This window comes from Sinohyriopsis cumingii, chromosome 15 (assembly GCF_028554795.1).
Source record: "Sinohyriopsis cumingii isolate HCF-2022 chromosome 15, ASM2855479v2, whole genome shotgun sequence".
Lineage (NCBI taxonomy): Eukaryota > Metazoa > Mollusca > Bivalvia > Unionida > Unionidae > Sinohyriopsis > Sinohyriopsis cumingii.
In genome coordinates, this window is record NC_142975.1 from 75,525,422 (window position 1) to 75,541,211 (window position 15,790).

General features: G+C 36.7%; 1 protein-coding gene across 1 annotated transcript in view; it reads left to right on the forward strand.

Moving 5' to 3' along the window:
- Positions 1-15,790, forward strand: part of LOC149782093 (uncharacterized) — a 42,630-nt gene that overhangs the window by 16,770 nt on the left and 10,070 nt on the right. The window contains exons 3-6 of the mRNA XM_089935062.1: positions 478-572; positions 912-1,052; positions 1,862-2,143; positions 14,538-14,772. Coding sequence (XP_089791188.1) covers positions 478-572; positions 912-1,052; positions 1,862-2,143; positions 14,538-14,772 — 753 coding nt within the window. The remainder of the gene's footprint in view (positions 1-477; positions 573-911; positions 1,053-1,861; positions 2,144-14,537; positions 14,773-15,790) is intronic.

The following is a 15,790-nucleotide window of genomic DNA, read 5'->3' on the forward strand; positions in this document are numbered from 1 at the left end:
AACCCTATGAAATCCTACACATATGAAAACTTGGATAGCATGCAATTGTCAGTATTATCAATGAAGTAGTAACTGTAAGATTAAAGAGATAAATTGCATAACAACTCTCGCAACAACAGATTTCTGTGAAATTTAATAAACTATACATAATATGAATCCTAGTCATATCAAACACATTTGCATAAAACAAACAATCAAAAAACTAATTACGAGGAAAATTAAAGCTCACCTTAATGCTGTTCTCTTTTTAGAAATTGTGCGTCCTAGCACTAAATCCTGTCTTTCCTTACAAGACAGCCACCTGGTCCACTTATCTTGTTTAACGAGGAAAGCACTATTCTTTCAGGCTTTCTCAGAGCCGAACTACTCCTGTCAGGAATTTTAAAGCTAAAGAATTTTTGTACGCTTCAATTTACACTGGCCAATCATAAGCAGTGGTTCCTTAATTTTTCCCAAGATAACAATTTCTTTTGTCAGGTCTCAGACAGCATAGAATCTGTGAAGTACAGGCCTATCAATATCCCTTTGAAAATGATAATTTGACAATGGTTCCTATCAAACAGTTATGGTTGGTAGCTCAACTGTTTACTTTCTCAGGACAACGTAGCAATGCTCTGGTCGAACCTCAGTCATAAATTCTAGCCTTTTAAGTTTTAACACTGACATGGGGGAGGGAAGAAGAAATGTTGAAGTGACCGTTCACAAACACTTCTGGCTTAAATGTGATAAAATTTTAATGCTTAATGCATTCAACCTTAAGGCTCAGTACAGTTTGAAATTCAACACTTTACAGTTTGAATTACCAATATTACTTGGCAACTACCACTACTTGCTGCCTTTATTTTTGGAACTGCTTTAAGTAACAAAAGATACTGTGACATAAGCCTGTTAATTCTGCGTTTCCCTTTCAGCTGATAGACATTCGGAATGAACTAATGCACTCTGGTGACCTGAGAGTTCCGGACTTCAAGAAGAACAATTGCATTGACCAAATGGTTCAGCTTCTGTCTCATCTAAGTATACATGGAGATGTTCTGACAGAATTGCAGAAGGTGATTTTTACACTCTATAAAATTTTAGTTTTAGAAAGAAATATGATATAAATTATTGGTTCATGATTGATTTTTTTTAATTTAATTTTGTATATATTCTAAAATTCTTTTTCATGTTTGTGCTTTCTTCATATGTGATTATTGGAGGAAGAATTTTTGAGCTGTTAATTTAGGTATAGAAATAAATGGTCATGTGTTTGGGAACTTCATTTTTTCTGCACAGTTTATTTTGCTAACATGTTCTCCTCAGTTAGAAGGTCAGTGTATGTGTTTTTATGAGAACTAAAATATTGTCTCTTTCTAATTGCTGTGGGTAAATTTTTCGATCCAATTCAAACAGTTTTGTGGATGCATCTTTATGAGTGCATTATTGGTATGAAGTTGACTTTTCACAGTTAAGTGATTTTAGTAACAATATGCATTAAAAAATACGAATGCAGCACATTGTCTGTTGAAATGCTATGAACTCATTTCTAGTCTTTACTGATGTACTTCCAAGGCATATAAACCCTTAGACTTATTGCCCTTTCCACCCAGCAAAAGTGATGCATTGTTGGTATAGGATGGGACAAATAGATATTATAAAGAATTAGGAAAGTTGAGCAACAGTTACAAATGATGCTAACGATATTTCCATAATCAATACATTGAAAAGTAATGAATTAGGTTGCTAATGAAAAAATTAATGTTGTCTCTTCAGTGTCATATAATTGCATAGAGACAAGATATGTACATCCGTTATAATAAAATTTCATTGATTTTGTTTTTCAAATTTATGTTTCATTTTTGTTAACATATTTGTTATTAAGGCAAAAAGAGAAGATATCGATATCAACTTCCGAGAGACAGAAGTGAGAGCACTGCGTAGTCTTGTGTCGTTTGTCAAAGGAAGCATGGATTCTTTACATGATGTTCAGCAAGAATTCACTGATGACCTTGAGAAAGTTAAAATCAGTTTAAGTTCTGTTGAAACTGCACAGACTCAACAGAGGCAGGAGATGCAGGATGTCAAGGAGAACACCATGGAGAATAGAGGAAAAGTGGTTACCATGGAAACTGACATTCAAGGGATAAAATCACAAGTTGAGCAGGTAGCTCATACAAAATTAAAATAAGACATACATGTGTGAAAGTTAAGAGTAAAATTTGTAATTTTCCTTTGAATACTTTCACATGATCATTAGGAATATATGAATGCTACCTCTCAATGCCAGCCATATTAAAAAGATTTTTTGTTGTTGTAGGGTTTAACACCATTTTTCAGCGCAAGATAGGCTATACATGGCGACCAGTATTAATGGTGGAGGAAGAACCCAGAAAACCCCTGGAAAGAACCAACGACCCACGAGAAGCTACTGGCAAGCTTCCTCACATAACCACACTAGCCGAATCTGAGACTCGAACCGACGCAGAAGTGAGATGGCAGTGATCCGTAACGGTGAGCGCTTTAGACCACTCGGCCACTCGGGGCCCCCATATTAAGAAGATGAAATTTATCTTATCTACAAGTTGATAAAGGTCAATAACTCTTGTTCATTTCTTGCCCCATGCCACTCTCAGGTGTTGCTAGATTTTAAGCTTTGTTTCTGCACAACAACATCGTATGAGACATTTCCTGCCAAACCAAGACAAATGTTCGTGAATTCTAACTTTACATAGAGGATTTTATTTGGGATTTATTTTGTGTAATGCAGGTATCTCAGGACTTGTATGATTTAGACTAATACAAACCATTGTGTTAGCATGACTCCGTATATTTTTTATTTGACTTTGTCAGTGAAGACTAAAATATTATTAAATTATTTGTTTTAAAAAAAAATTTGGATTCATAAATGGCTAAAATGAATGGTATTAAAGCTAATTGAATTAGGGCTGTTCCATTAAAAAAATACATGGGGCCCAGAGAAGGTACTTTTAAAGCGGGGTACTCACCCATAGATGCAATTTAAAATTTTGTATAGTTTTAATATGAACTTTGTGAAGTCAAAATAGCATGGCATATATATTTAAAAAACTGCCTTCCCTGTGTACCATGTATGTTTAAATGGAACAGCCCTTACACATTTTTCAATGAATATTAAAGGCAGTGAAACCAAACATTTATGTGATTAGAAGTTACATGGCCACTCTTGGGAATGCAGCTGTTGCCTAAGGCTGAGGTTAGATGGATTTAATCCCAAACAGGTGGTATATGTTATTGTTTACTTTGAATTTTTAAAACAAAAATGTTTTGGAAGCTGGTCACTTTCTCAGACTTGGCCTTGTTTTAAGACTGCTTGATGCTAAATGAAATCATTATTGCATATTGTTATTCGAACTTTCATGCACACTTCCATTTGATTGCTCCTTCTGTTAATAATGGGTATTCTTTAGCAAATTAATTACATGCTGTGGTGTTAATTTATCTTCTTTGATACTTTTTGTCATTTTAGTGAAACATATCAACTGAATGCAACAAATACAAATGTTTAAAGCTAGGAAAGACATGCATGAGTCATGCTTTTGCTTTACAGAATATACATCTTCCCCTTGCAGCATGAGTGCATTATGGTCCGAAGTCATTTGATTTGCAGTGTTTTAGATGCTAACCAAAGGTAATTAGAGGAGGAGAAAACCATTGCAAGGCCAGCACTGTTTTAAGTATCCATGTCCATGTGAATATATAATGCTCTGCAAGCTTTGTGGGACACATTACAACCTGAATCACTGAGGTAGTTAACAGGTCAGGTTGTCATTCAGTGACAAATGCAATGACTGTCTGTTCCAGTCTTTACTTGATACAGAGTCATGATAGTGTTCTGTGTCACAGAAACTGCATCTCCTGGTTTTAAGGAAGACTGTTTTGGGGCAAAATTGAAGAAATTTGAAGGCAGGCAGCTCAAGAACTAATCTTCCAACTCTGCCCCACCTGCAACTTCATTTAAAAGCAAGTTGTCCCTGCCACAACAGAGAGACAATAGGTGAACCAAGGAAAAGGGATCTTACAAGTGCCATTCAGGTCTCAGCCTTATGCTAGGAGACAACAACCAAACCAATCTTGGAGGCACCCATACAGGAGAGGTAAGAAACCTAGCTTCTCCACTCCTAAGCTTCCTGTCTTACACGGTGCCAATGTCTTGCCACCCCCCACCTTCCAAAGACAGTTTACCCTTTTGGTGGTGGTGGCGGACCAGACTCTTGTAGTTTCAATCACACTGGATCATCCTGCAACAACAAATGGATGTTCCAAGTTATTTTAGAGGGTCATTAAATTATGCTTATCCAACCCACTATGTTTTTTTGCTCCTCTTCTAATACAAGTGCCATCAGGTTGGAAGGATGATATTCTTCAGTAGGACACATGGTTGCTTATCTTCAAATGAAATTGCATGAAAACCACAATCTCCAGGGTTCATTTCATGGTTGTTCTTTATCAGAAAGGCCATTGGCAGATTGAAGCTGATCACAGACATGAGACACCTCAGTCAGTTCATTCTGCTGCAGAGGTTCAAGATGTAGACAGCGAGATTTATACAACTGAAGAGTCAAAGATGCTATCTTGATTTAACCGATGCATACTTTCATGTCCCTATTCACCATAGTAAAAATTTCTTCGCATTGCTTACTGTAACAAAGTTTACCAATTGCAAGTTCTCCAGTTTGGTCTAAACACCAGCCCTTGGGTCTTTACCGAAATTGAGGACTGCATTGTCACCCTCCTCTAGTCGACTTTCTCTAAAACAACACTGGTGTACCTGGATAATATCTTCCAAAAACATTTGGTAAGTTCTATTCTTCTCAATGACAGAAATGATCTCAGATCCCTTTTGTATCATCTTAGCTTGCTTATGAATTGGGGGGAAAGTCTGACCTTCACCCGTACCATTATTATGTCCACCTGGGTATGGAGTTTATAACCATTTTCATTCTTAATCATCACCCTCATGTCCGCATCAGATGGATCGTCAGACTAGTAAAGTCCATTTCCAGGAGGATATGAATTTGAGAGAGTTCATGTAACTTCCTGTGTTATTCATTGCATCAGTTGGGGCATCGAGTGGCCGAGTGGTCTAAAGCGCTGTCCGCTATGGATCACTGCCATCTCACCTCTGTCTGCGTCAGTTCGAGTCTCAAATTCAGCCAGTGTGGGTATGTCAGAAAGCTTGCCAGTAGCTTCTCGCGAGTTGGTTGTTCTTTCAAGGGTTTTCACCGGGTTCTTCCTCCACCATTAATACTGGCCGCCATGTATCGTGTGCTGAAAATTGGTGTTAAACCCAACAACAACAACAACAAGTTCTGTTGCATCAGTTGATTTGTTCCTGCTGTGCTTTCTTTATATGCACTTATTACAAATGACTTAGATGGTTTAGTTGTGCTAGTTTTCCATTCCACTCAACCAAAACGTTGGTATCATGAAAAGATATGAGCATTCCTGTCAGTGGTGTGATCACTGTTGTCTCTTGAGAGGAAATTTGTTGTTGTTGTTGTTGTTGTTGTTGTAGGGTTTAATGCCATTTTTCAGCACAAGATAGGCTATACATGATGGCCAGTATTAATGGTGGAGGAAGAACCCGTGAAAACCCTGGAAAGAACCACCGACCCACGAGAAGCTACTGGCAAGATTTCTCACATACCCACATTGGCTGAATCTGAGACTCGAACCCATGCAGACAGAGGTGAGATGGCAGTGATCCGTAACGGAGAGCGCTTTAGACCACTCGGCCATTCGGGGCCCCTCTTGAGAGGAAATACACTGGAGAATCCCTAAAGGGAAATTATATTTACCAGTATTTTGCTGGATCGTTTCAAGTGGGTCTTGGGGAACTGCCTCTTCATGTTATCATCCTTGAAATGAAGGCTATCATAAATGCCTTTCAATTCTGGAGGACCAACTCTGCGGAAAATCAGTCTTGATTGTGTTGGACAACTCTGTAGTGGATACTTACCTCAAACAGGGAAACCATATTGACTGAGCTGAGCTTGCTGGTTTGGCAGTTTCTACATTGGTGCTGACCGACATGCATGTAAAGCACATTCGTGTAAGACTTAATGTCCAGGCTGACTTTCCAGAAAGGGTCAGATGATTCAGACAGAATGATAACTTCATCCACCAAGTTTTCAGTAGATGTGTGCACATGGTTTTGGGGAAGGGGGGGGGACTTTTTTGTGTCAAGGTGGAGCCCAAATTACCCACCTCAACAGTTCTGGACCCACAAAATAGCTTTTGTTTCAGCATGCAGCTGAGTGAATTACATGCCCTTTCACTTGACCCGAACTATCGTTCAGGTCGGATGGTTAGGGCATCTTCATCACATTACTGAAGCGGGGAGTGGTCTAAAGTGTTCAACATTACAAATCACTACCATCTCTTTGTCAGTGCTGGTTCGTGTCTTGTGCTTGTCTAATGTGGAGAAATGAGAAAGCTTGCAAGCAGCTTCCTTGGGTCTGTAGTTCTTCACTGGTTCTTACTCCATTAGTTATACTGGCCTATCTTGTGCTGAAAAATGTTGTTAAGCCCCATAACAATATCAACAACACATTCGGGTCTGTAGCAAAGAACTGATTACCATTTGTAGGCAGTCAGTAAGTTACTGTACACTCCCTATTGTCTATTAAATAGATTCAAGAGCAAAGGTCATGCAAAATCCTGTTCTCACCTTCACGCACACAGACAAGTAAGTCATGGTAACCACAAATGACTCCCTCTCCACATGAAGGTGGGAAAGTGGGAGGATTTCCAATTATTAAATCATAGCAGTCTGCACAAGCCATACATTTCTAGTGCAATATTTTTTACCAAGAGGTCATAGAAGCTGTCGGTTGGCACACAGTCAACTTTCTTGGGCTTTTATCTCAGGATCTAGCTTCGCAGACACAAAACCTGAATCTGTGGGTCACCTGGCTGTGTTCCAGATGACCACAAGACCCAGTTAAACCAGCACAGGCTTTGCAAGATTTGCCAGTGCAATTTGGCAGTAGCAATCATCATAACCAGGTATATTAGTCACTCATCATCTGACCATAAACTGTATTGCTTTGAGTATGCAAGCTGGTTATCATTCACATGGGGAATCCAATCTTTCTTGCCTCGAAGGAGTCAAGAGATAAAGGTAGGATGCTCAGCATTCAATCCTCCTGTTATCTATTTTCCTAATTTCAGTTTGATCTGGGAAACTATTCAAAGGAGAAAGCAAAGATTTCTAGTAAATTATGTTTCTCTGAGAATAATTACTCATCATATTACTTGAAAAACCCTTTCAGCCAGCCACCGCTATGTGAGCATCCTCATTTGCATTCATTCAGCTTAAAGGAGACTAGAAATCAAAATTTTCCTTTTACTTATATAATTCTCTACAGATTTTAATTCGACTGCAATGTTTATAAATTAAATATCATAAGCAGGTAGTGATTATATTGCGTGAAAGATACCACGATTCCGTAAATTGCCAAGTTTTTCCGAGTTTTGATGAGACGACAGATCACGTGGTACCATGACGCTATACTAGCCAGTCCTTGAATACAAACATAAACATTGGCGAGCGAGGCAGACAGGAGACCACATTTGGGTTGCACATTCAAAAGTTGAATCTGCAGTCTGATATGATAGTTTATATACTATACTGGTAAGTGCTAAAAGAAATTTGTTAGGCACAGGCCCCGGGCTGGTGACTTAAATAAACTTAAGTCCTGAATGAAATTCCACAAGCCCGGACAGTTCATACCTGTCAACTCTCAAGCCAGGAGAAAAACCTCCCCATTTTGGGGGTATTTCCTCATCTACCTCCCGATCTCATAATATCTCTCAATTTTGCGCAGTGAAGTCCCGATTATTACATTATGTCTGTCAATTTTCATTTGTCAGAAGAAAACCCCAACCCCAAACCATTTTTAAACATAACGTGTGCAATCCACAGTCTAAACTGCCACACTGCAGACATTGTAGCGATATGACTGAAAAATTGTTAAAGCTACGTTAAAAATTCAAATCACATGCACACACGTCTAAACCGGCACAGGGCGAAATAATTAATATCATACAAGTTTTTTTCTTCTTTTTTTCTTCTTCAGTAAATAGAATGTGAAGATTAAACCTTATTCAAGTAAATTTCAGATTTTTTAAACAACTACAACAGTACTATAGTATTAAAATAATTTTAAAGAATAAAATTGTCACCTATTAACTTAAATGAATGATCACTTTGAAATTTTCTCTGCAAACAAAATCACATCTCCATTTCCGCCAAAGAAACTCGGCCAGTTAACACCTGACATTCCTCTACTGTATATGAAAAGTTTAATTATCATGATTAAATTACAAGGAATAAAACAAAAGATAGCATGCAGCATATGTGGCCCTAAAGACCTAATTCTGAATAAATATTTTATTCAGCAAACAGTGTTACATGCATTAAGACTTAAACCTTAGGAAATAAGGTGGTGCATAAAACGTGAGTAAAACAGTTGCCACAAGTACGGTAACTTGTGACTGCAGATTTGAACTGTTAAAATGAGGTCCATGGCATCGTAAGTAACAACAAAATAGGCATCGTTTATTTGGTAATCAATTGCTGGTGCTTACGCATACACACACTGTCGAACATGGTTTCATTGAAGTATGTCCGAAAGGCAGTCCTTCTCACAAGATCAATGCAAGGATAAGGATTATATTCATTAGTCACACCGGCTTTATCGTTTGCGTACTTAAATCAAAACTTTAGCTATTTTGCAATTTAGCCAGAACTGACCAGAATATGCAAAAGGGGCTTGTCATGGGGGAATAATAAGGCGTATCACAGGGAGAAAAGGCACGTCAAATGGGCGGTCGCACATTGGGGCGGGGGGGGGGTCAATAGTCCCCCCCCCATTGTATTGTCAGACAGTTAATGTGAAACGTTGACCTCTTTTTTTTTTAATCGCTGCTTTTTAAGCTGCCCAAGGAATAGTTTTATGTCAGTTCCAATTATTACAGATTACCGTTTATGCATACTACATGTATGTAATGCATTTTTTAAATAAATTTTTGTATTTTTATAAGATTACTGAAAATTGTTTTCTCGAAACACGACAAGTTTAGAATCTTATTTTTAGCAAAGCTTCCATTTGATTAAAATCAAATCTAAATTTCGCCTAGGACAGTGGTGATTTGATTTAGATTGTGCCGTGTTAAGGCATGTATGTCAACATCTTGAAAATACATTTACTCATTTCACCAGTGCAATCAAAGTTTCCTAAGGCAAACAATTTTTGTTTTGACAAGCCTGACGGGCACCTCACTTTGAATACAGGATGGGCTGGAACTAAAACCAGAAGGGACCCAGGGTGTCGGGCTATCAGATTTGTTTTTAGCACTGCTGTTTTTAGATAAAAGATATGTGGATTGATTGTTGCATTTTGTGGTCACTTACTCATCCTTCTGCCTATTTTCGTAACTCACACATTTAACACTTTTCCCAGGATTTAAAATGTCCAAAGGTATGTCTGGAACAGTGCCAACTTTTAGTCTAGACCTAGCATTTATGTATCTTTGAGCTGCTATTTTTTCATGATCCTCTCGTAACATTCCTTTGAGAAATGTAACGAGCACATAGTGCTGTATGGTGTTGCTTTGAAATCGACTCGTTTGTAATAATGTACCCATTATGCCTTTATCTTTAGGAAAAGATTTTTTTAAATGTCAACAGGCTTTCATTAATGTTCTATTACACCCGTAAGCAACACAAAACGATATTGTCTTTTACTCTGGCAACTCCCAGTTGGGCTGCTGGAGTCGCTACTATGACATCACATCCCGAAAGTAACCGAATAGGCGTGGAAATTTTGCATACGAGGTCACGGAAATTCAGCTCTTAGAAGATAGGCCAATATTTAAATATTGCCATTACGGTCGCAGATGATACTTCAGAATAAGGTTTTCTGCTATAGTACTGTTATTATTATTCTATATTTCCATTGGTTTCTGGTCTCCTTTAAACTCTAGTGACAATAAATAGTGGCAAGGGGAGGTAATGGGCAAGAGCTACGGCCATTTACATGATATCTTCTTGTAAGGCTGGATTTGTTAGGCAGCAGTCATATATTCTCAGTGTTAATGTGATCCTGCAAGTATTCTCTGCAAAACGTAATATACTAGAAAAATTTGCTTTTGCACATTTTTAATCCTTTGTTATAATGTGTAGCATGTCTTGAGAAACCACCAGTTTTGGGAGACCAGGATCTCCATGCACAGATGTTTTGATTATATAGTGTTATGACCTGTTACAAGAGACCACCTGTATTGAGAGACATTTATTTTATGGCAGAAGAGGTGGTCTTTCAAGACAATTTCTACAGTAATATGTATGAATCAGGAATGTGTAATTGGGAAAATTGCCATTTAAAAAAATGCCTAAAACAACAAATATTCTTCTAACAAATATATATGAATTTGGATTAAGATTATTTTCAGGTAATGAAAGCATATTACATAAACATCTCTTTTATTTCTTGCAATGACAATCATACAAATTACCATATTCGCCGTCCTATAAGACAATACTTTATTATCAGAAAATCTTTGCTTTGTCTTATACTCCGAATTGACTTATATATGGATTATGTCATCCGAATTGGTTTATTGTATTTTTCGTATGGAAAATAATTCACCAAGAGTACAAAAAATAATATGTAAAACATTTCATTTTGGGGAAGAGATCGTGTATGAAAAAATATATGATCCCACGTTGAGTATTAAGCAATTACATGATTGTCAGTATTAAAAATTAGCATAGATGTAATTGCGCAAAAGCAGCATGCACCATAATGTATGTTGCTTTTCATATATGTTGTTTAAATTTGATTTCATAAATGTGAGTTAGAACAAGTTAGAAGATGAATAACCATGACAAAGACATATTCTCTCACAATTTTCTTCTTGCACTTAATGATCAAATAAAACGTATGCCACAGTCATTCCAAGTAAACACCTGTTTGAGTTCAAGATTCGGCAGACCAGATCAGACTAGTGAGGCTACCAATAGGGAAATGAGGCTACCCATGGGTATTATGGATACTGTACCACATAATAAAAGGAAATGCCAGGTGGTTACTAGTGTCAATTTCTCAGCCAGTGACATTTTTGAACTTGGCAATGGAACCGACAGCAGTTGAAAGTACATCTTGCATGAGCAAAGATTAAAAACAATTGCTGCCTAGGTTCAGGAAGAATACATGCACTTTAAACAAAATCTTATTTGTTGGGAATGGAGAGGTCGTTATACTTGCAAAGAAAATTAGCATGCAAAATGGTCATTCTTGTTATTTAACCTAATGGAGACTATGAATATAACTAATGTGAATATTTAAAACCTGAAGGAGTATGGTATGTATTTTCTTAGTTTGCCTTTACTGTTTCATTTATTAACCACTCCGGTGGCCTAGTGGTTAGAGCGTCCGCCTCAGATGCAGTAGGTCGTGGGTTCAATCCCCGGCCGAGTCATACCAGAGACTTACAAAAATGGTACTAACAGCTGCCTTGCTTGGCAGTCAGCATTAAGAAGTTAGTGTTAGGACTGGTCAGCCTGGTGTCAGGATAATGTGACTGGGTGGGACATCATGCTACATGTCTGCGGCATGATGCCCCAGCGCTAGACATCATTATAAACTGGCACATTGCAAACATCGTAGCGACATGACTGAAAAATTGTTAAAGCTACGTCAAAAATCAAAATCACATCACACACACTGTTTCATTTATTATGCTTTCTGTCTTAAGGTAAAAAAACAAAAATCTCATGAAGAGCTGAACTTTCTCTCTCTTTATTTGGATCACAAGGTGCAAGAAGAAAAATGTGATGGAATACATATACATCCATCTTTCTCTTATCTTTTCTCCACCACCACCACACCCCCCCCCCCCAAAAGCATTTTAGCATTCATGATGCAAATTCCCTATTGCTGGTAAAGTGATACTTTTAATATTTATGAAACCGAAGTTATTATAATTTAATTCCACACAGCATCCCGAGTTTTATCATATCTGTAACTCAATAAATTTATGGGTCAGCATCGTTATATGTAGCTTAAAGTGGATAATACATTTACAATGCTTCATGTGAAGGAAATTAAGTACTTTTAGCTACATTTAATGGTCTTGACTGGAAAGGTTACTAGTTACAGATGGGACAAAATTTGCGATGCTGTGTGGAACGAAGTGAAAAACACAATCCGAGGTATTGCTCTGGCCTTGTCTTATACTCAGCATTGATTTATGTATGGATGAAGGATGGAAAATTTGCCAAATTTGCTCACTTATACTCTGCATCATCTTATAGGCTGGCAAATACGGTATACTGCATTCCATTAAGGTGCAATGCCCACAACATTGAATTTAATTTTCATATTTAGAAAGAGTGACAAGTCTCTGGAATGATATCATGATCCCTACGCTTAGAAACAATTAGATCAAACTGAATTACATTATCTCTATACTGAACATTCTTCCTTTTCTTTGTACATTGCCTAGCCTAAAAATAGCAAGGAAAATAGTCTATTTTGTCATAATACCTGACAGTCCACTAAATAATTGAAAACTGTTCTGTTTTATTTAATTTTATCAACTGAATCCTTCTCTTTCTTTTCTTCTTGTCCCTGCCTCAAGTATCATACACTTGCGGATATTCTGCATGTAGGCTGATATGCAGTGTTAGGAAAATCTATATACTGTTTTAGCATTCATTATCCTGTATGAAATTGCAGATATAGTTTGTCTTCCTAACTAATGATATTTATGTTGGCTCCTATTATCTGGATAAAGTCTTGTTTAAATTTGGTTATATACATTTTGAGATTTTAATGAGGTTATTATTAAGCTGTGTAACTATATACGTAGCCATTTGATTGGTACACAAGCAATTTTAGTGCAAGGATTTCTTTCATGTCAGTTTTGCCATTCGTTACTGTTGTATCAAAATCGCATTACTTTTATATGCTAATGACTTTTACTATACATTTTTCAGGTATCCCAAATTTGCTTGTGTTCATGCTTTGAATGTGATCCCATAAAATGATGTCATGGATATTTTTAATAATATTGAACTAGCCAAACTGAAATTTTTAAGTTGTAAATAATAAAATAAAGCTCATGAGACTAAAATATGCATATTGCTTTTGCATTTGATTTGACAAAAGGTCATTGAACATTCCTCAGAAGTAAAGAGTGAAATTGTAAAAGGTTAAAGGTCACAGGGACAATGGTAAAGTGGTGACATTAAAGATGCATTAATTGGCTTTGCATCTAATGTTAAAATGGGTCAGTGAACATACCCTAAAAGTAATGGCTGAAAGGTTAAAGGTCACATGATCAATGTAATTTTGAAGTAGGGTTTGCAGTGTAGTGTCATCCCCTAATACTAGTGAAAAATTATTATTATGTTCATAATACCAGACCTGCCAACTCTTATGATTTTGCCATCTTACGAAAATTACCCTTAAAATACAGACTTATGGGATACTAGCAAAAACTACGGAAAAATGATCGTTACCACAAAATCCGGATAATTGGTTCATCCGTGTTTTATTTGGATCCGGGTTTCATCTTAGAATTAGTGAAATTAGTCAGGGAACCAGACTAACTTTACAGCAGCACCCCAGATGCATTTAATTGCACCTGTTTGGTCATGTGAAACGTCTGCATGATCAAACTGTTGATTATAGAATTTTTAAAAATGGTGTCCAGAAAGAGATGCATGTTTTAAGACGAAAGGTAAATTAAGCATCGAGAAAAGTGTTAATAATCAACACAGAAGAATAAAAAGGAGTATTTAGATTTTTGTGAATAAAAGCTGGGAAGGACACAATTACGTTTATTGGACATCATGTGCCAATCAGAGTATGACTTATGGCAGGAGATATGATTGCCATTGTCATGTGAAATAGAATAGAATTTCCAAGAATTATGTCAAGCTTAGAGATAGCAACAAGCCATTGAGCTGCATAGGGTTTGGAACTAGAGTTTGTGCAACTGTACTAGTGGTAAATAAAGTCTATGCATAATTTACAAACGTTTCAGTTGAACATAAGGTTTATCGCCGATGCATCAAAGTTTTAATTACGTTTTCCAGCTTTGCAATAGCAGTTATTCATATTTTGTTACACCTTACTGAAAAGTGGTCAATCTTACGGAAAAAAATCAACTGCCTTACTGAGACGGACTCATCAGGGTTGGCAGGTCTGTAATACTATCTCATCAGGAGACATAAAATATTCAAGATTTCAATGCAGCAAAGTCAAAATGTGTATGTTACTTGAGGTACACAAAAGAAATACATGTGTATCGGGGATTTCATTTAGATGGCTGATGAAAATTTCAATTCATAGAAATCACTTTTGCATTTGGATAGAGTTTAAATGCATTTGAAAGGAAGCTGTATCTTCAATACCACTTGCCTTTATAATAAACTCTGATTTGTCATGTATGATTGTCATAAATTTGTTTATAATTAAGACAAAATATTTTTTTTTCTGTTGCAGCTGTCAGAATTTTATCAAAAGATTAAAGCTTTCCTTGCAAACAACCCTGACATAGATGACAAGAATATCTCAGAAAATATAAAAGAAATTGAGAAAACTATTTCCAATCTTCAATCTAAACAACAGGAAACTGAGAAAAAGATGACTTATATGAGAAGAGAAATTAAAGGAATAAAAAGAAAATTTGCAGAAATTGAAGTGAAGATGGATACGAAACATCCAACTGTCACAGAAGGTAATTCATGTTGTACAAACTGTTATTGATTTGCATGCTGTAATAGTAACTGCAATGATAAACAGGCACATTGGCTAACTCACTTTGGGCTATTATTAGTGATACTGTTTGTAGACAGGAAAACCTTGTGCATCGGACTTTTGTGTAGCGTTCTTCAGCACAAGTTTGTTATTGCTACTCTTCCTAAATCAACTTGAAGGATGGCCAACACATTATACAAACACATTCATCCCAAGGTTTAGTAGGTCTTAAATGAAAATAGTGCCCTTTAAGCCTCCATTATGGCCAGCACAGTAACAATTTGGACAATTTTGCTATCTCTAACTACTCCTAAACAGATGGTCATATCAACATGAAGTTTTACTAAAGGACTATGATGCCTAGTTGGTCCTACATGAACATGGTGCTGATATGACATCCGATAAGGCTGTGATGGTGGCCATTTAAAAAAAAAAATGTATTATTGCTACTTTGGGATTTTTGCTAAAATAAAATTGTTGATGATGTCTAGTTGGTTTCATTTGGTGTTTTACAGCACAAGTAGATTGTTTGTGTGTTTTACCCAAGGACACACCACAGCACCTGACTGAGAGTAGTCCTGCATGAAAATGATGGTGATTTGATGACATATATAGTTGTCATTTTGAAAACTTTGTTATTGCTACTCCTCTTGAACTGATGTTTGCATTAACATTGTGTTTTCACTAAAAGACCTATTATGATGCCTATTTGGTTCTGAATAAATATGGTGCTGATCTAACATTCAATATGGCCATAATGATGACCAGCTTGGAAATCTTGTCATTGTTACTTCTTGATGAGTGGTCATATATGAACATGTAGATTTCATGAAAGACTGGTCAGTATGACCAGTTTAGGAGCCATCTTTAAAGTCTTGATATGTCTACCTCTTCTGTATAGATAGTCAAATTAACATGGGTTTTTCATCAAAAAGACTTGTCTAGTTGGTCCTAAAGGAAAATAGTGACAAATGTTATGTCCACCAAACTGCTTCAGC